The 21,445-nt window shown below is 48.9% G+C and overlaps 2 protein-coding genes across 3 annotated transcripts; both read left to right on the top strand.

The window, feature by feature from the left end:
- The first annotated feature begins 62 nt into the window (after nucleotides 1-62).
- Nucleotides 63-20,750, top strand: SMIM11 (small integral membrane protein 11). 2 transcript variants are annotated; one of them, XM_020892662.2, is made up of 5 exons: nucleotides 63-162; nucleotides 3,529-3,611; nucleotides 4,433-4,528; nucleotides 10,090-10,267; nucleotides 20,506-20,750. In XM_020892662.2, exons 3-4 carry the CDS (start codon nucleotides 4,517-4,519, stop codon nucleotides 10,252-10,254), a joined length of 177 nt encoding a protein of 58 aa, XP_020748321.1. In that variant the 5' UTR covers nucleotides 63-162; nucleotides 3,529-3,611; nucleotides 4,433-4,516; the 3' UTR covers nucleotides 10,255-10,267; nucleotides 20,506-20,750. The 2 variants fall into 2 exon arrangements, with proteins under 2 accessions (XP_020748321.1, XP_020748320.1); XM_020892661.2 differs by lacking the exon at nucleotides 20,506-20,750 and adding an exon at nucleotides 12,960-13,141 and having other exon boundaries at nucleotides 65-162.
- C25H21orf140 (chromosome 25 C21orf140 homolog) lies at nucleotides 13,228-16,921 on the top strand. Its single transcript, XM_020892660.2, is given in 2 exon segments — nucleotides 13,228-16,373; nucleotides 16,376-16,921. Coding segments are annotated over 2 exon segments (753 nt in total). The 5' UTR covers nucleotides 13,228-15,958; the 3' UTR covers nucleotides 16,714-16,921.
- Nucleotides 20,751-21,445: the final 695 nt, after the last annotated feature.

Consider the following 21,445-nt stretch of genomic DNA (forward strand, 5'->3'; position numbering starts at 1 on the left):
GTGCGGCCCCGCCTACCCACTATGGCGGTGCAGACTCCCTGCGCAGGCTGCCTGCGCCGACGCGCGGAGCGGTGCATTTCGGGACGTATAGTTTCCCCGCGGCACTGTGGGAGTCGTGGTTTGTGCACGGCCCCGGAGCTGGACCCTCCGCGGCGTGGAGCTGTAAGTGGGCGGCGTCGGTGTCTGCCGGATCCTGACCCGAAACCCCGCTGCTCTTTGGGGGGCGCCCAGGCATCGTGTTCGCGCTTTCTCTCCATGACTCTGTCCAGCGGGACCGTGGGGGTGACAGCCACCACGGCCCACCCCCGCGGAGCGTCCGGCCTGGCTGGGTTGTCCAGGCATCCCAAAATGCACGGATCCAGTGGCGGGGGTTGCGGGGCGCGGCGTGTGGAGGCTGGCACGCAGGCCGAAGGGGGGTACCCAGATGTGGTTCCAAGCGAGAGAGGTTTGGGGGTTCAGCGAATGTCTCAGACGTTCTGTTGTGTAGGTGGGGTAAGCGGTGGTCTCCCTGGACCGTCATCTTCGGGCCTGAGCGGGGCAGCTTTTGCCCCCCACACCAGTGTCGGGGCTGGAGAGGACCTTTACCTGGCCCTCCAAGTCACGGAGGGGCTGAGGCCCAGCCCCTCGCCCTGGGAACTCTGGCCGACCCCGGCGTGGGGCTCAGAAGTCAGCCCAACTGATAACCACCACTTCATCTGGACCCCCACCCCCACTTCCTCCACGCACCCATCGCTACTTCAAATGATGGGGTGAAGGGTTGGGGTGGAAAGAGGCTGGGAATGAGAGCAATTTCGGGAAGTTCAGGTTAAGGACACAGCCTAGCGAGTGGCTGTAGTGAGATACCAAGAGAGGGACCGATCCTTGGGTCTGTTAGGTGGACCAAGAATAAAATTGTGGACTATACCTTGGCCATATTGCTGTAATTAGCCTAATCAAGATAAGCCAGTAGCTTTTCTATTTTCTTTAGGAGAAATGTAGCAAAGGAAAAATCAGGATATTTTTGCAATAAAGGAAATAGAACCATCTCTTTCTAAGCCATTGTTATCTTTGAGTTTAAAGCTAAGACTGGATAGTTCCAGGGGAAGTTTAAAACTTCCTGCACTTTGTAGATTTTATGTCTCTCAAAACTGTCCCCATCTGGTTGGCTTTTGTAGTTCAGCCCTCAGACACCAGCTGCCTCCTGGTTCCAAGACTGTATCAGGTGTACATATGGCAGCCGAGCAACTAGCCTGCTGATATTTTTAGCTGTCTCAGTTGTTCTCACTTGCTGAAGTCCTGCAGGGAGCTGCAAAAATGGCTGAGTTGCAGCCTGTAATTTAAGGGAGATTGGGAAGAGTTATCATTTGGAGGCAGTGGGTGGAAAGAAGTTTGATTAATTTGCTCTCTCTCCCACCCTCAACACACTCCTTTGCAGATGGACTTTTAAATTTCTTTCCTGAAGAGATGGAATTTTGTCACTCTAGATACGACGAGGCAGCCACCAGTAATTTTTTTACAGTTAGATGCTGTGATATCAGAGAGAATGTGACTTAGGAATTTCAGAGTTGCAGCATTGTTCTTTGGATTTTTAAAATGGTAACACTTTGGCTTAGAGAGGCTAATGGATTGCCCCTGGGTCAGATGCCTTGTCATTGGCGCCCCCAAGCATAGAGTCTAGATCTCCAGTTCTGGTCATCTGGGGTTGGTTCTTTATTCCATGCCCTGCTGTCTCATTTGCCCTGGCCACCACTTGCTTATGTTCTTCAGCTTACCATGTCCATTACTGGAAAGACATTTATCATAACAATTATGGTTGGTATTTGTGTAGTGCTTTTCATGTGCTGAGCTGGTGCTTAATGTTTTTATAATCTAGTCTTTGGAGGAGAATTTACAGAGTAGGGAGCTGAGGTTTAGAGAGGCCCAGTGACTCATCCAAGGTCATACCACTGGTAAACTTAGCACATGATTGCCAGAGGGCCAGACCACCAGGCGTTCTTTTTACTTCCTCCTATAAGTTTTTTTGGACTTTTTTGTGGTCCTTGACCTTGGAAATTAATATCTAACCGACTTCACTAAGTGAGTCATTTGGTCTTGGAAAATGTGTGGGAAACAGCCAAACCTGTCTACTTATATATGTAGACAACTCAGTAAAAATAGAGGTGAGAAAAATAAAATTAATACAACCTTCAGTTCAGTTGCTCAGTCGTGTCCGACTCTTTCAGATTCCATGGACCACAGCACACCAGGCCTCCCTGTCCTTCACCAGCTCCCTGAGTTTACTCAAACTCATGTCCATCAAGTCGGTGATGCCGTTCAACCATCTCATCCTCAGTCATCCCCTTCTCCCGCCTTCAATCTTTCCCAGCATAGACATTTTAATTTACAACATGGCTCATTCCTGAGATTATCAGAGATTATTCAAAGTGAAAATTCCAGCAACAGGTTGTAACGTGTTAGGAACTTATTTCTCCCGGGCAGGTCAGAATCTACTGCTCCTTATAGACAAAGAAATCTTTTATACACGAAGGTAATGAGCACCTTCAGCTTCCCTGGTGGCTTAGAAGGTAAAGAATCCACCTGCAGTGTGGCAGACCTGGGTTTGAACCTTGGATTGGGAAAATCTGGAGGAGCGCATGACAACCCACTCTAGTATTCTTGCCTGGAGAATCCCATGGACAGAGGAGACTGGTGGGCTACAGTCCATGGGGTCGAAGAGAGTCGGACACGACTGAGCGACTTAGCACAATGAGTGCCTTCAATCATGGTCATCTCGTTTAAACGGACTTATGGTGTAAATTCCTGTCATGAGCTTATCTGACTTTGAAAAAGTCATGGGGAAAGCTTGGCCATCTTGTGCCAGCTGCCCGCTTGTGTTCAAGATACTATGACCTTGGATGTGAAGGAGGTCTGAACTTTTTATGTTTAGATGCTTTGTTAAGTGAAAGTTTTCAGAAAAACATGTCTGAAGTTTATCTCATTTTCCCCATTCCAAAGGCCTGTGAGTTTTTCTTAATCCTAATTGTAAGTCCATTTAAAGAAAGGCATCCCCATGATTTTTTTAATGCGGAGCTCTCTGCATTAGGATCAGACCCTGGGGCCAGACTGGACGATTACAATCCCAGTCCATACTGTGACTGTGGACGTGTCACTGTCATGTAAACTGGCACTAGTGGTGAAGAACCCGCCTGCCAGTGCAGGAGACCTGAGAGATGCAGGTTCAGTCCCTGGGTCGGGAAGGAGGAGGACATGGCAACCCACTCCAGTGTTCTTGCCTGGAGAATCCCGTGGACAGAGCAGTCCATGGGGCTGCCCAAAGAGTTGGACATGACTGAGTGCACATGCGTGCACACACACATTCCAAAGTATAGACGATAAACTACACCTCTTGGGACAGGTGTAAAGACTAGCTGAGCTATTGGCATGCAGTGCACTTTAGCATGGCTGGGCACAGTAAAGAGAAGCTGTGATTCTTAACGCTGAAAGTCTCCGAATTGCAGAAGTAGAGGCCCCCGGAGCCCATGTAGTTGACACTCCTGTCTTCATTTACAGATGGGACGGAGGCCCCCAGAGGGGAGTCACTTACCAGAGCGAGTAGGCCCTTCATCCAGAGCTCAAGTCTTCTGACTCGTGGGGTATGTGTCCTGGTCTAAAGATAGTGACGTGGGAGGCCTCAGAGCAAATCCTGTGCCCCGTCTGGGTTCCTGCCTTGTCTCTTCCGCTTCACCTTCCCCTCCATCCCCCTGACGTTTTAGAGGGAATTCTAAGATTGGAATGACTTTCTTAATATCATTTCCCCCCATCCTTGATTCCCTTCCCACCAGATAGTTTTGAAAACCAATATTACCTTGAGGCTTCACTGGTGTTCCAGTGGTTAAGAGTCCATCTTCCAACACAGGGACACAGGTTCAGTCCCCGGCAGGGACCTCAGGTGCAGGCGCCATGTGGCAGCTAAGCCATGCACCTCTGCTGTGAGCCGAGAGCCACAGGAGAAGATCCCACATGCCGCATCTAAACCCCAACACAGCCCGATGTATAAATAAATTGATAAATGAACACTAAAGCAAGACAGTATTCCTTTAATTAATGCTCAGGACCTGAGACATAAAATGATACCCCCACCACAGACTCTTGTTCAGGGCAGGAGGTAGGGAGAGAGTCAGATTAGGGCCTGGGCACCTCTGGCCACAGATGAATGGAGTGGGAGCGCGCTTTCCCTTAGGAGTGGGGCCAACACCTCTGCTTGGCTGTGCTTCCTTCCCGGTCAGGAGCAGCCAAGGAGACTGTTCTGCTCAGCAAGAGCCGAGGCTGTCTCGCTCGCTGGGGAGGCCTAACCTTCATCTCTGCAGAGCTTGCTGTCTTGGCTTGTGGGCCTTTCTCCCCATCACAGAGAAGTCTTCCTAAGGCGGTCTATCTGGAAAACTCAAATTAACCTGTTTCTTCTCTTCCCCATCAGAACAGTGGGACCTGCCCCACCTGGGTTCCCTCTCCTCGTCTTCGTGGCCCACACAACCAGGAGTGAACTCCCAGTTGGTCCAGCATGAACTGGAAGGTAAGAATATAATCAGACATTTATGGCTTGCGGGTTTGCTTTCTCCTGAGTTTTATGCTCTTCTTCCTTAATCTTTCCCATTTGTGTTGCCAACAGTATTTTGTTTTCTACTTCAAATTGAGGCTTTCAAAACAGACAGCTTAGTTTTCATGAAAACAGCCTTTCCTTTCTGTGGTCATATTTCATGAGTGCCATGTTTAAATAGATTATCCATTATGACATCAAGTGCTACTTAAATATACTGACTGTGGAATAAACACAGCTGACTCCTGTAAAACCTTTGATACAGCTGGTGGAAGCAGAAGTTCAAGGGCAACCAAAGAGTGTCCTGTGAGCTGCAAGCCTGCAGAAGGCTGCGGGCCACAGTCAGTGGGCCTTACGGGGGCAGGGGGGTGTCATGTTACCCCCTTTAAGAAAGTGGAGTGAGGTAGGTGCAGGGTGGCTACTAGGGTGGTCATGAAAATAGATGCTTTGAAAAGGATCGAATCAAGTCAAAATCATATATCTTTTCACTATCCAGAGATGGCTGCTATTAATATTAACAATTTGGTATATTTTATTCCCATGTTTTTTCTATGTATGTTTGTAATGTGTATATCTCCAAGCTTAGGATCTCATTATATGTATTTTTTTCAGTTATAAGAATTTTCTGGTTTGAAACAGCCACTGGCTTTCCTCACAGGAAGTGGAAAGATCTGGAAGCAGGATCAGGGAGCCGGGAGAGTACAGTTCAGTTCAGTCACTCAGTTGTGTCCGACTCTTTGTGACCCCATGGACCGCAGCACGCCAGGCCTCCCTGTCCATCACCAGCTCCCGGAGCTTACTCAAACTCATGTCCATTGAGTCCATGAGGCCATCCAACCGTCTCATCTTCTGTTGTCCCCTTCTCCTCCCACCTTCAATCTTTCCCAGCATCAGGGTCTTTTCCACTGAGTCAGTTCTTCGCATCAGGTAGCTACAGTATCGGAGTTTCAGCTTCAGCATCAGTCCTTCCATTGAACACCCAGGATTGATCTCCTTTAGGGTGGACTGGTTGGATCTCTTTGCAGTCCAAGGGACTCTCAGGAGTCTTCTCCAACTCCACAGTTCCAAAGCATCGATTCTTCAGCGCTCAGCTTCGGACCCCCTCCTTCCCTAGCCCTGTGGGGCCTGGGGGCCGTGCAGGGGGGCTCTGGGGACTCTTCTCCAGGAGGAGCCTGGCTAAGGGTCAGGAGGTGGAGTGAAGACTCTGAGGGCTTAGAGATGTAGGAACGTGCGTGTCGCACATGTGGGGCTTTCCAGAGCTGCCTGTAGAAAGGCCAGGAAGGAAAGATGGCGGGGGGGGGGGGGGGGGGTGTGGAATGAGAGGTCGTGGGGATGGGGGCTGGGCGCAGCATGCCCTGAGACGTGGTGAAGGGTTTGCAGCATCGGCAGAGCCTGGAGTGAGTGGCTGACGGCGGGGTGGTAGCTGGTACCAGAGGCCCAGCATCGGCAGAGCCTGGAGTGAGCAGTTGGTGGCGGGGCGGTGGCTGGTACCAGAGGCCACGGCAGCAGGTCCAGTGTGTGTGCTGGGTGCTCCGAGGCCAGAGCGAGCCTCACAGCTACCGTGAGGAGTTAAAATGTGAACTGTGGCCCCACCCACTGGAGTTTGATCGCGTTGGCCTGGGGGTGGAAGAGTTCCCGGGTGGTGCTGATGTATCCCAGTGAGCCACTGCACAGAGAAAGCTTTCATTTTAGCTGTGGAGTGACAGCAACCCACTTGACTGCCCAGGCCAACTCGACTTGTCGCAGAAGGGTCCTCTCCTATGTCAGGAACACAGTTTTGTACAGAAAACTGTACAAAAACCGCCTGTACCTTCGCGACCTTCAGGCAGACACACAGCTCCAGGGCTACCAGGGAGCCCTTCCAGGTAATGTCTGAAAGGAATGGCCTTCTGCCCACACTGCAGTGACCTCCCCTGCCCCCCACAGGAAGTTAAAGGACCGTGGGACCCCCAAGACATCCTGTGCTTCCCTGTCTACCTCCGTCAGCCTGTGGCCATGAGCAACAGTCAGCGACAGCAAGCACCTAATACCTTAGTATCTCAGCAACTGGGGGCATTGAAAATGTCACTCATTCGCGGGACTTCCCTGGTGGTTCGGTGGTTAAGACTCCGAGCTCCCAATACAGGGGGCAGGGGTTTGATCGCTGGTCAGGGAACTAAGATCCCATATGCTGCAGGGTGTGGCCAACAATAAATTTAAAAAGTCAGTCATTCTCATTACATGAGTATCGGCATTTGTTTAAAAAAACTGATATAGAGCTAGACCACCCAACTATGTTTTCTTGATTTACTTCCCTGAAGGTTTGGGAGTTAATCTGAGGGTTTTGTTAGAAGGGAAATCAAAGGAAGAGAGTTCATATGACTAAAAACTAAGATCGTGGCGTCTGGTCCCATCACTTCATGGCAGCAATGGATGGGGAAACAGTGGCTGACTTCATTTTTCTGGGTTCCAAAATCACTGCACCAGAGGGATCGGGTGGAGAGGGAGGTGGGAGGGGGGACCGGGATGGGGAATACATGTAAATCCATGGCTAATTCATTTCAATGTATGACAAAAACCACTGCAATGATGTAAAGTAATTAGCCTCCAACTAATAAAAATAAATGGAAAAAAAATATTTGAGAAGGTGTAATGAATACTATCGAAACTGATACCTAAATAAAATATATAAATACAAAAAAAAAAATCACTACAGATGGTGACTGCAGCCATGAAATTAAAAGACACTTACTCCTTGGAAGGAAAGTTATGACCAGCTTAGACAGCATATTAACAAGCAGAGACATTACTTTGTAAACAAAGGTCCGTCTAATCAAGGCTATGGTTTTTCCAGTGGTCATGTATGGATGTGAGAGTTGGACTGTGAAGAAAGCTGAGTGCCAAAGAATTGATGCTTTTGAACTGTGGTGTTGGAGAAGACTCTTGAGAGTCCCTTGGACAGCAAGGAGATCCAATGAGTCCCTCCTAAAGGAAATCAGTCCTGAATATTCATTGGAAGGACTGATGCTGAAGCTGAATCTCCAGTACTTTGGCCACCTGATGTGAAGAGTTGACTCATTGGAAAAGACCCTGATGCTGGGAAAGATTGAAGGTGGGAGGAGAAGGGGAAGACAGAGGATGAGATGGTTGGATGGCATCAGTGACTCAATGGACATGAGTTTGGGTGGACTCCGTGAGTTGGTGATGGACAGGGAGGCCTGGAGTGCTGCAGTTCATGGGGTCGCAGAGTCAGACATGACTGAGCGACTGAACTGAACTGAACTGAAAGATCTAGCACGCCTGCCTGAGAAAGTTGTGGAAACTGTGGCCCTGAAAGTTTTCGCTGTAGCCCGTGTAGCATCCTTGACTCCCCCTGCGCTGCCTACTCTCAGTCCCGAAACTTCTGCCTCTTGCCGCCTCCTCCCCACAGCCTTTAAAAAGAAAGTGAATACTGAAACTACTTCCCTGGGTTTGTTTGTTGACGTGCTTCCATTTCCTGGGTTTCTGGCTTCTGGTTTCCATGTACATCCTGTGACTGCTAGAGCTTCGTTTGGGTGTAGATCTTGAAAAATAGTGGGCTGGGCTTCCCTGGGTGGCACTAGTGGTCAAGAACCTGCCTGCCAGTGCAGGAGACACAAAAGATGCAGGTTTGATTCCTGGGTCTGGAAGATTCCCCTGGAGAAGGGTATGACAACCCACTCCAGTCTTCTTGCCCAGAGAATCCCATGACCAGAGGAACCTGGTGGGCTCCAGTCCACGGGGTCTCAAAGAGTTGGACACGACTGAAGCAACTCGGCACTCGTGCATGAACTGTGGGCTGTGATAGGGGTTTGATTAGGACAGGACTCCAGGGGCTCATCCACAGGGACGGAGAGAATTGGGAGGGAGAGACTTGCCAGCGTCTAGGGCTAACTAGGGCTCAACCTGGAAAAGGCCCAGTGAACGCAAAATGAAGTTTATATCTCCAAACTGGTGATTTTTGTCTCCAAGGAGGTAAAAGTTAGCATCTTTTCTTTCTTAGCTGGCTTATGAATGTAGAGCCAAGCCTCACCTCTAAGATGTGACCCTTCAAGAAAATAGATGAATTAGATGAGTTAGAGGGTTGTTGGGTGGAAGTCAGGGAGATTAGCCATAGGTCTGAGGCAGGAAGGACCTGGACACCAAGTCAATGTTCTAAGCAGCTTGTATTTATCAGGGTAAAAGGTTTTTGCTTTTGTAACCTTTTTAGTCTTTTACACTGTTTGCCAGAGTGAGCTTTCTGAAGTGTATAGATTGGGCTTATTCTTTACTGTTTAACCTGATTCTGTGGTTGAAAACTGTTGTCTAGTTATTCAGAGTGTTCTTGGGACATAATTTGTTGATTTCAGTTAATTCCACTTCATTGAAATCAAGAGTCAGTGGAAAGACGGCTGATGCAAGAGTCAGAGTGTTCGGTTCCAGCTCTCGCTCCGCCTGAATGAGCCGTGTGACGCGGCGGGCTCATCGCCCTGAGCTTTTTACTCTCCTCCTTTGTAGAACGAGGTGAAGACCGAGTCTTCATTCAGATCCTTTCGCAGTTGAAGTTTTCATTAACCCGTTTCAGATCAACTTCAGTTAAACCATCAGAGGGAGGGACGCATGTAGTCTCCATGGAAGAATCTCCTTGTCCCAGTGCTCTGTGTAATTAAGTGATGGTTGGCATTTCACCTGAGGAGTTCACTGGACTAATCCTGCTTGGTCCTCCGGAATAATGATCTCTCTCAATGAAAGCGTACCTTTTCACTTTATCTGGGAAGGAATTTTTAATCACACACAAAAGCTCATAATTATTATTCAGGTCCTACTAATCGTGTTTCCCAAACTACTATACTATTTGCCTTGAGATACTTGTGATGTATAGAATTTCATAATAAAGACTGCTCATGCAAAAGGTGAGTAATTCCAATCCCTAGTTATTCCCCAGATCTCGTATTTGCCAATGGGTTAAAACTTCGCTCCAAGAAAAGAATTACAGAAACAGTGTATTAAGTAGCTAAGCTTTAACATTTTAAGTTTTGCTGCATTTTACTTGTATATTTATTTTGCCTTCAAATACCAGTGCTAATGCGTAGTTGGAGCCAATCATAGCATCCCATAAGGGTGGAGTTTCAGAAGGAAGATTGGTCCAGCCTCCCTTTGCAGGTGAAGAGGCAGAAGCTGGGGAAAGTCAAGTGACCGATGCGGGTCGCATGTGCTGCGCATGGGTCAGCGAGTGGCCCGAGCGGGGCTGCGCCCAATCCCCCGGCTCCCGCTGTTCACTGCAGACCGTGCCGCTGCCTCAGGCTCAGGGGGTGAGGGGCAAGGTGCACGGTCAGGTTGTGAGAGAGCACAGCCATGGCGTCTGTGAAGCCAGCAGCCAGGGGGTGGTGAAGGGCACCTGAAACCAGGCTGCCCGCAACCTGGAACCGAACCCTCATCTCTCCTGCGCCCGGGAGGCCCCCACCCAGCCAGTGCCCAGGAAATGTGTGCTGAGTGAAGGGACGCGAAGGAAATTCCTTACCATGATGGAACGTCTCCAGGAGTTTTCTTTCTTCTTTAAGGTGCTTGAACACTTCCCCCTGCTGCTGTATATCTTGGCGGCGAAAACACTAATCCTCTGCCTGGCGTTTGCCGGAGTCAAAGTCTACCAGAGGAAACGACTGGAAGCAAAGCAGCAAAAGCTGGAAGCTGAGAAGAGGAAGCAGGCGGAGAAGAAGGAGAGCTAGAGGGGAGTGAAAGGTATGGGCCTTGCCCACCTGACCTACACGTGGGTTAGGGCGGGCCTGCCCGGGAGGTGAGAACTCTGCCCGCCTCGGGCCTGAGGCTACGGAGGGCGCAGGGCCCCGCCTGCCCGGGAGGTGATGAGAACTCTGCCCGCCTCGGGCCTGAGACTACGGAGGGCGCAGGGCCCCGCCTGCCCGGGAGGTGATGAAAACTCTGCCCGCCTTCAGAGGGCGCAGGGCCCCGCCTGCCCCGGGAGGTGATGAGAACTCTGCCCGCCTACAGAGGGCGCAGGGCCCCGCCTGCCCCGGCAGGTGATGAGAACTCTGCCCGCCTCAGGCCTGAGGCTACGGAGGGCGCAGGGCCCCGCCTGCCCCGGGAGGTCGAGCAGCTCGGTGTCAGGTCCGAGTGCAGGTCCTGACCTTTGAGCCCATCTGCTTGGGGGCCGCGGGGGGTGGACAAGTCCTCGTCTCTGTTCCAAGCCTGCAACGGTCCTCCCTTCACAGGAGTAGGGGTATTTGACAGGATTTGGGTCACAGGACTCTTGAGCCTTTCAGGAAGTTGTGGACCTTCTCCCTGGAGAAGCTTACTTACTAGAAACACCTAAATTAGACCTAACATTGCAGACAGGGATGGGGAGGACGTGGGATCGCAGGTCACTTAAGACCCCTACCTGTACCTAAGATTAAGAAACCCTGCTGACCTCAAAATGAAGTCCGACTCCTAGATTCGGCATGTAAGTCCTTCTCACTCGTGCTCACCCAGGTCACGTGTCCCCCTCTGCTGCCTCTCCCCACGCTCCTGCAGACCACCTTGACCACGGTAGATTCTCTTGGCCTTTGCTTGTTAGTCCCCTGGCCCAGAGAGCCTTCCTTATGACCACTCCATCAGCAAAAAATCTTCCTCATTGCTATAGTCTGGTGCCTGTCTCAGAGCTCGTGTGTGTGTGTGTGTGTGTGTGTGTGTGTGTGTGTGCGCGCGCGCATGCATTCAGTCGTGTCCAACTCTTTGTGACCCCCACCAGGCTCCTCTGTCTCTGGGATTGTCTAGGCAGGAATCCTGTAGTGGGTTGCTATTTCCTGCTCCAGGGAATCTTCCCGACCCAAGGATGAAACCCAGGTCTCCTGCACTGGCAGGCGGATTCTTTACCACTGAGCGATCTGGCAGCTTCCCACAGCACAGGGGCTGCCCAGAGCGTGTTTGTTTTTAAGGCACCAGGAAGTGACTCACCCCTCAGCTCACAGGTTGGACTAAGACGGTCAACAGGTTCCTTCATTCTGTGCTCCCCCAGTTTCACCACTGCTCGGGCTGAGTTCTGTGCTTTTCTCTAAAACATGAGAGTACTAACACGTGTTAGCGGGGAGTCCTAGCTCAGTGGTCTCCACATTTGGCCAACGATCATGACTTGTCTGGGGCCCTTGTTACAGTGCAGATTTCCAGGGCCCAGCCTCAGCGGCCCTGTTACATCTGTGGCTGGGTCTGGGCGCCTGTTCTTTCAGAAACCTCTCAGGTGATTCTTCCACTGTCTTCTCAGCAGCTGGGTTTGGTGACCTCCAAAACCCCTGTTAACCCTGAGATAGGCTTCTGTAGAGATGATGTCCTTTACAGGACTCATAGATGTTTCATTAATAATAATTGCAATTTGTCTTGAATGATTGTTCTGTGCTAGCATTTTCCTAAGCATTTCACAGACGGCCACGTTACTGACCACTCCTGACAGCCCTGTGTTGTCCATTCAGACTGAGAACATGGCCCACCCTGTACACGGTCAAGGACAGAAGCAGAATTGAAGCCAGGTCAGACATCCAACCGCAGGGCCTCACCCCTGGCTGCACTGTGTCCTAAACTCAGGGTGGAGCTGCTGGAAACATTGGGCTCCTGGTCCTCCCCCCAGGATAGGGGACGGTTCTCTCATCGCCCACTGTTCCCTGGGCCTTGGCAAGCTGTACACATCGCAGGCAAAGAAGTTATTGTTATTAAACCTTGCCTTCTGAGAAAAAAAAAACATTTTTATTGACTGAAATTTAGGAGCAGGCACTAGAGTTGGCGGGTGGAGCGGGGGCGGGGCACTTCCCAGGTGGTGCAAGTGCTGAAGAATCCACCTGCCGATGCAGGAGACGTCAGGCATGGGTTCCATCCCTGGGTCAGGAATATCGCCTGGAGAATCCCCATGGACGGAGGAGCCTGGCAGGCTCCAGTCCATCGGGTCGCAAAGAGTCGGACAGCACTGAAGCAGGGAAACGGGGAGTTCTTGGAAATTAAAAAAGGTTATGGAAGGCAGTTTCCACTGAAATATTGCCTGCATTTCTAATCCAGACAGAGTCATCATTTTGTGCGTTAATTGTGGAGAGGAAGCAGAGATTAGGTGTGAGGTCACAGACACTTCTTCCCTTCCCCAAACGTCCATGGCAGCCCAGTGTGACGGAGACATGCCTGGGTTGCCCTCCTGAGCCCAGAACTGACCAGGGGGCTCCAATTCCCGCCCAGGCTGGGGCTTATCGACACGTAGCCTGGAGCCTTATTTTAAACCGAAGGGATTTTTAGATGAAAGGAAATTGTGATTCTAAAAATAAATCCATCAATAGACAAGCTTCCGCGATTTCTGTTTCAGTTTAAATGGCTAAGCATAAAGGTAGATGCTGAGCAAGGAAAACATTCACAGTTATTCTGCCAGACAGTTCATCCTCATCCCTTTGGTCTTCCTTTCTAGATTTCATGGTGTAAGTGTCAGCTCGAGTGGACTCCAGCTGAGAAGAAAGTCTTAATTATTGAACGATATGTCAGAAGACAAACTCGCAGCCTCTAACCTAACTGAAAATGATGTGAATTTTTATATGCTTTTAGAAGAACCAGTATTTTGTTTGCTAAAATAAAATAACCTTTGTAGAATAATCCAGGGTACGTGTGTGCATGTCTCTCTCCCTCCCCCTCGCTCTCCTCTGAGTAGTCAGAGGAGGAGGGAGTTTTGCATTTACAGCATTTTCTCGCCATGGGCACCAGATCAGAGGTACCCCTCTGAAGAGGACTGGGCCATAGACAATCCCTATCACCCAGCTCTCCATCCTTCTTATCTGCTCCCTGGCGCATCCACTCCTCATCACCTCTTTGGCTCCTCCTGCAAACACTGTGGCCCTTTCTCGTGTCCACATCCTTGGGGTGGAAGGAGGCTGTTCACCCCTCCAGCAGTATTGGCGCCTCTGCTGAACCTGTGAGGTCCTTGCAGGGAGGAGCCGGGGTGAGACCAGGGTGGGTACCAAGTCTAGGAAGAAGTCAGGCTGAGGGGCCCAGGTATGCTTCATCCTCTTCCCACCAGTTTGCTTGTTGGGATTTGCTGATATGAAATGAAGGACAGGTACCAAGAAGACTTTCAGATTGAGAGAACAAGGGTCCATAAGTATTTTTCTCTGCTTCTAACAGATTGAGGTCTCTAAAGTTCCTGTTTCTTCACTTCTCTCAAGATGCCGGAGAGGATGGGGAATGAGGAAACAGTAACCAAAGCCACAAATACGGTGGCATATTTGGTCTCATTGCTGGCAGCCACATGGACAATTTGAAAGAGTGCCTATTAGTAGATACCCACCCTGACCCCCATGCCACGCTGGCCCAGATTGGTGGAACTTGGATTTTTAAGCATGAGGGATAAAAGGAATTACATTTTTCTTATATTTTGCTGTGATTGCTGGATGCTCCTTATCACAACTTAGAAAAGAGAATTTATAGAGAATCAAAGTTTTCAATGGCCTCCCAGGTGGCTCAGTGGTAAAGAATCCACCTACCTATGCAGGAGACACTAGTTTGATCCCTGGTGAGGAGAAGGAAATGGAAACCCACTCCAGTATTCTTGCCATGGACAGAGGAGCCTGGCGGGCAACAGTCTGTGGGGTCACAAAGAGTCAGACACGACTGAGCGACTGAACACATCACACACACACGGAGTTTTAAATACGGGAGATTTTGACTCTATAAGCTACAAATCCCAAAATAATCAGAGGGGGACTTTCCCCTGACATTTCATGGAGAATCTATGCTACCTAGTTCAGGTTTATTTTAAACACAGGTGATTGCCTAAACCTTGGGGTTTAAACCTCAGTTTTGGAAATTGTGGAACATCTTGCCATCTTGAAAACTTGGGTAGCAGATGACCTCAGCATGGGAATAAACCACTGACCATGCCCATGGATTTTCTGTAAACTGTTGGAGGTTTAACATCATCTGTCTGATACTCTCTTATACCACTAGGGGGAGATAATGAATCACTATTCTGTCACTAAGTCGTGTCTGACACTGCAGCCCTCCAAGCCTCCCTGTCCTTCACTATTTCCTGGAGAGTACTCAGATTCATGTCCATTGAGTCGGTGATGCCATCTAACCATCTCATCCTCTGTCATCTCCTCCTGCTGCTCTCAATATTTCACAGCATCGAAGTCTTCCAATGAGTTGGCTCTTTGCATCAGGGGGCCAGAGTATTAGAGTTTCAGCTTCAGCATCAGTCCTTCCAATGAGTATTCAGGGTTGATTTCCTTTAGGATTGACTGGTTTGATTTCCTTGCAATCCAAGGGACTCTCAAGAGTCTTCTCCAATGCCACAGTTCAAAAGCATCAATGCTTTGGCGCTCAGCTTTCTTTTTGGTTCAACTCTCACATCCATACATGACCACTGGAAAAACCATAGCTTTGACTATAGGGACCTTTGTGGGCAAAGTAATGTCTCTGTTGCTTACATGGACATAAACCATATACGTGTTCAGGCCTCACTAAGCGTGTCATGACTGTACCACTGGGAGCTGGCACAATGCCTGGTACATAGGAGGTTCTCAGAATGGATGAACAGATAAATATAAATATGACCCTTGTGACCCACGTGGAAATGAGTCAGGAACTTGGCTCATCACTGTTAACAGGTTGCTGTCAGGGACTGAACTGTGTCTCCCCCAAATCTCATGTTGAAGCCCTGACTCCCAGCACCTCAGAATGTGACTATATTTGGAGATAGGGTCTTTAAAGGGGTGAACCTGGTGGCTCAGATGGTAGAGCGTCTGCCTGCAATGCGGTAGACCTGGGTTTGATCCCTGGGTTGGGAAGATCCCCTGGAGAAGGAAATGGCAACCCACTCCAGTACTCTTGCCTGGAAAATTCCATGGACAGAGGAGCCTGGTAGGCTACAGTCCATGGGGTCGTGAAGAGTCAGACACGACTGAGCGACTTCACTTCACTTCAAGGCAAAATGAGGTTCAAGGGATGGACCCTAATCCCAAAGAACTGGTGACTTTATTAGGAGAGGAGATTAGGACAGAGACAGGGGGAAAGTCCAAATAAGAACACAGCAAGAATGTGACCATGTGCAAGCCAAGTAGAAAGGACTCGCATGAAACCAGGCCTGGTGATACCTTGATCTTGAACTTCCAGCCTTCAGAACTGCAAAAAAATTAATTTCAGCTATTTTGTTATACAACCTTAGCAAACTAACAACTATCAGTCTCTTTCCAGACCTACTGCAGATGTAATGTACCATCGTGGATAGCTAGCAATTCCCGGTTTCCATATCATAGAAGCCAGACAGGAATTGTTCTCAGTGTGTTCCATGATGCTTTGAAATCCAAAGTGTATCCATGGGACCAGCTCAGCTGTAAGAAAGTCCTTTATGAGGTCATCATCCTACTCTGGCCAGAGGGAGATAGGCAAGTTTCGAAAAATACTTGAAGACCTACCATGCCTCACTTTGCAAAACCTCTTTTGAGAAACATCGTTATCAGAAATCTATTCAATAGCATCAAGAGGAAGCAATGTCTCCAGTATTTGCAAACACTGAGAACACTGCAATATGATAGGTTTACAACAGTATATTTTGGGGAAACCGATATCCCTGAGAGTCTTGTAACTGGGGAAGATTTTAGTGATGGTTATTACATGCCAACTCCAACCTGGTGTGTTGTGCACGCTGGTGGTAGTCAAGGATGGGTGCCGTGGAAATATCGAATGTTCCTAAGGGATGAGTTATGCGTCAAACAGGAAGACAACCTCTCCTTTGAGCTCTGTGATGCGGTGAAGAAGACCCATGGCAAGCGCGCCGTCGTGGTCAAAGAGAGAAGGCGGCAGGATGAGATGAGGCCGAAGGAAGGCAGAGACTGAAGCCCAGGTCCAAGGTCCCCTCAGTGGTTAACTTGACAAGCGTCACGTGTTGTCCTGAGGTAGCCAAGTCCTACGGCCATAAATTACTCGCTCTGCCTTCTCCTTACAGTTACCTGAACCCTTTAGACCCAGCCTGGTCTTCTCTGAAATGGTTCATCATCAATAGCAGGAAGGAGTTTTCTCTGCAGTCCGTGGATGGTGTCTATTCTTACCAGTATATACTCTTCAGTGATTTAGTCAGCAAAGGAATTGAAAGGATGAACCTCAGCAAGTGGAGGACAATAACTAACAAAGTGCGAAGATGGGAAAACTACTATCTTGGTAAACTTTCCTAAGGTGGTGATCCCTCCAACCAGTGGTAGGATGGTGCTGTGGGCATGGTCTTTACTGATTCTGTTGGCCTTGATTCTGGACCACTGTGGCCAAAGACACTCTAATAATGACCTCGCGGGGATCCTGTGAGAGCTGAGGTTCCTGAGGGCTTTGATAAAGTGCTTATGGTTTGCTGAGGGGTTTCATTAAATCTTGTTGGTAAATTAGTAATCTTGACTCTCATTCTCATCAAGGCCACTTTGAGGGCTATTATGTCCATGGGAGGATTCAGGTTAACCCAGTCCAAAGGAGCCTGGCGATGAGCAGAGGTGAACAGAGCTAAAGGTTGTATGGTCAAAATGGAGGTCTGGGATAAAAAGAGAACCAAGTGTGTGGTCACAAAAAGTTGAAATTAACTAGTGTTCCTACCGGTTTCGGTCCACCAGAGTAATCCACAGGGAGGCAGGTGTGGTCTGGGTGGTGGCTGAACTGGCTCTTTCCTTCCATTGCTTGAAAGCAAGGAGGCAGACGGATGAGCAAGAGACATCCAAAGAAGTGAAATCCCATGTAGATCCTCCAAGGCAACTTGGTGGTCCCCATAAGGAACCTGGGAAGCTGTGACACTAGTTGGTTTAAGTAGGACTTGGTGGGCAAAGGCAAGTTGGTGGCCTCCATAAGAAATCTGGGAAGATGTGACAGTAGTTGGTTCAAGTAGGACTTGGTGGGCAACGAGGTGACATAAACAAGAGTGTCTAAAGCATCTACTTATCCAATTCATCTCCCATTCCAACTCCAAGAATCCCAACAGTTCAGTTCAGTTCAGTTTGCTCAGTCATGTCCAACTCTTTGCCACCCCATGGACTGCATGAATTTCCTCAAACTCATGTCCATTGAGTCGATGATGCCATCCAACCATTTCATCCTCTGTCCTCCCCTTCTCCTCCTGTCTTCATTCTTTCCCAGCATCAGGGTCTTTTCCAATGAGTCAATTCTTTGCATCAGGTGGCCAAAGTATTGGAGTTTCAGCTTCAGCATCAGTCCTTCCAGTGAATATTCAGCACTGATTTCCTCTAGGACGGACTGGTTGGATCTCCTTGCAGTCCAAGGGTCTCTCAAGAGTCTTCTCCAACACCACAGTTCAAAAGCATCAATTGTCTGGTGCTCAGCTTTCTTTATAGTCCAACTCTCACATCCATACATGACTACTGGAAAAACCATAGCCTTGACTAGACAGACCTTTGTTGGCAAAGTAATGTCTCTGCTTTTTAATATGCTGTCTAGGCTGGTCATAACTTTCCTTCCAAGGAGTAAGCATCTTTTAATTTCATGGCTGCACTCACCATCTGAAGAATCCCAACAGGAGGTCATTAGAACATCGTGCATTTGCATCTTGGGACCCTGGTTACTGAGCCACCTGTGGTTGATACAACAGCATCCTATTCAAGTTTGGAGCTGCTGTTGATGGTAGTTGTAAGGATTAGTGGTGGCATTTTTCACTTTTGTAGAAAAACACCTGCCTCTTATTAAACATTACAAAACTCACTCTTGCTTATGTATGTTCAAGCATTAATTTTACAATTGAGGCAATTATGCTGGGATGTGTTGAAAACGACATCTGAAAATTGCTACCCAGTTCCCAACGGACTTGCCTATACATCAGATGGTGAGACTAGGTTTCTGCTAACCAGTATAAAAGTGAAAAATGCCACCACTAATCCTTACAACTACCATCAACAGCAGCCCCAAACTTGAATATTTGCTTGTTGCCCTGCCCTACTCACTTCCTAAAAGTCCTTGGATTATGCAGAAACATTCTGTCAGAAAAGAGATGTTCAGTGATTTTCAGCAACTAAGGAGTGACTCCCACAGCATTTTGTTTTCATGCGTTTTATCTGGGGATGAATTTCACCCAACAGTGCCAGTCACTTGGAACCACACAGTCTCAGCTGCACCTCCAACTTTACAGCCTACTGTGCTGTGTGAGTTTCTTATGACAGCTACAACAAATGACTACACACTTGTTAGATTAAACAAATAAAAGCTTATGCTCTCCCCGTTCTGGAGGCCTGACGTCTGAAATCAGTCCCACTGAGTCAACATCGAGTTGTCAGCCAGGCCACCATCCCTCCCTGAGCTCTAGGGGCGAATACATTTCTTGCCTCTTTCAGCAGCTGATGGCTGCCAGCATTCCTTGGCTTGTGGCCACATCCCTCCAAACTCGGCTTCGGTGGTCACATGAATTCCTCCTCTTCTGTGTCAAGTCTCCCTTTGTTTCCCTCTTTTTTTTTCTTTTTCTTGAGGACAGGTAATAGGACTCGGACCTGCTTGGTGACTTCAGCGTCAGGGGCCTGAACGCCCCCACACTGCATTTCTCTCACACCTGCCCAGGGTTCTGCAGTGACAAGCACTAAGAGCTCACACGCTTGCCTCATTTCACCCTCACAACAGGGGGTGACGCAGGAATCGCCACTGTCTCCATTTCCCAGAAGGGTAAACCAAAGCACAGACGTATAACTCGCTCCAGAGTGGAGGAGCCGAGTTTCAAATCCAGAGTTCCTGGTTAAGAACCCTCCACCAATGAGCGTTCATTCATTCTCATAACAATCCCTCCATTTTACAGATGGGGAAACTGAGACCTTGAGCAGACACTTGGGCCAGTCAGATTCTAAAGCCCGCGTGTCCAGCTACATGCTTGGCTTGGTTAATGAAGCCCACCTTTTCTTTCTCACTGCACAGTTCACAAGGTGTAAGGCTCGCCTCTGACATCAGACAGGCATCAGCCAACAAAAGAACTGCCTCCAACTGGACACCACAGTAAAATGTATTTCAGCACACAGTTGAGCCAAAGGCAGATGCCTTTTTAAGACACATGATTTTTCAGTGAGGAAAGAAAAAAAAAAGAGTTTTTCAGGTTATCAAATGAACGAGATAGACTAACAGGAGTTATTTTTCTTTGAAAGCCAAAGTGATCGAATACGAGATTAGGATTGTATTCCTTCTAGGATTTGTTCAATCATTAGGAAAACAAGAAGGGGAAAGAGAACGTTGGTATAACCGGAGATCAGAGGGCCACTGTCAGTGTGCTGTTGAGGTATATAACATCACACTCATCATTAAGAAATGCTGCTTTATACCAAGCGTGGAAACTTCCAGCAGAAGAGAATGGAAAGTGCACTGGGTTTCAGGAATCAGATGGACCTCGGTAGAAGCTTAAGTTTCCAGCTTGTTAGCTAGGAGACTTTGGACAAGTTACCTTACTTCCCTGAGACTCAGCTAACTCATTTGTAAACTAGAGTTAAGGGTTTTAAATGCTTAGCACAAGCCATGCCACTACCTCGAGAATTCCCGTTATTACAGTCAGGCTGGGGTTCCAGAAACACATCCACAGCTAGACCTACTGCCGCTGACCTCATCTCCTTCTCACTCTTAGGAAGCTCCTGCTGCTCTTATCATTTGGTTGTAATAAAGGCAGACACAGCCATCTTAAGATGCTTTGATCAAAGGAAATGATGTTCACTAGCATTTCTTTTCAGACCATCTGCGATAGGTTAGGGAAATAAGGACAATAAAGTTTCTTCTGGTGGAGTGGACCAGAAGGGGTGGTGAAGATACCTGGAATCTTTTGGGGGGGCAGCGCTTGTATCACATAAACAGTGGGTGTCAGGACAGCGGCCCTGGGTGGTGGACACGTCCCCTGGAGGGGACTCTCTGGTGTCGGTGGCACTGACCGCTTCCGAGAGCGCGGCTGATGGACCCTCTTGTTGTCTTTGGTCCTCACTGGCACTAACAAGCACGTCGCCACTTCCTTCCCACAGGCCGGAGTGCTTCCGCCCACACGCCCCCAACTCTAGGAGGCGGGATGTTGGAAAATGGCCCTGCCCTGGGATGAGCGCAGAAGAGGAACACGGAGCCAGATGCGTCCTGGCTCTGCCCTTGACCGCTCAAGGACGGTCCAGGTTCAGTTGGGTTGATGGAGCCCACACCTGGCCAATCAGGGGACCAAGCAGCACCCCCACCCCGGGCAGTATAAACTCCTCCCATCTGTGACTGATTTACAGAACATTTTTACATACTTGACCTCATTCAGTTTAGACAACCACCCTGTATATAGGCAGGGCAGTGATCTTGAAGCTCATTTTACAAATGAAGACGAGATCAGGTGGTAACTGACTCACCTAGGGGCATGCACACACACCTGTAGGGACAGGAGGGTCAAAGCTAGAATCCACGTCTTCCTATTAGGAAGCACTCACATCCCTCTCTAGCTGGCTCTATGGGTCAGCCAGGATCAGGCCAGGCTACGAGTGGTGGAGCCCTAACCACAGAGGTTTAAATAAAGTAGGAGTTAACCCCCTATCCCTGCAACCAACACAAGAAGTCCTAAGGTTCTAAGGTGACAGTTTACGGTTAATAGGATGGATCCATCATCATAAAGAGCCCAGCATCTTATCTTTTTCTTCCACTGTCCTAGACTTGGCTCCATCCTTGAACTCCTAGTCCAAAATGGCTGCTGACCAAGTCATTGCATTAGCATTCCCAGCAGAAGAGAAGGAGCAAAAGTGGAAAGAAGGACCCATCCCTTTTCTTTTAAGGGACTTTCCAGGAAGTCTCACCGAGCAGACTTAGGCTCAAGGGAAGCTGGGAAAGGTAGTCTTTACTTTGGGTGGTGAGGCGGCCAGCTGAACATCCTTCCTTCCTTTGGGTGTGACCACTTGTCCACTCAGCAATAATGCGAGCACCCTCAATGTGCCTATA

Source organism: Odocoileus virginianus, chromosome 25 (assembly GCF_023699985.2).
Source record: "Odocoileus virginianus isolate 20LAN1187 ecotype Illinois chromosome 25, Ovbor_1.2, whole genome shotgun sequence".
Taxonomy (NCBI): Eukaryota; Metazoa; Chordata; class Mammalia; order Artiodactyla; family Cervidae; genus Odocoileus; species Odocoileus virginianus.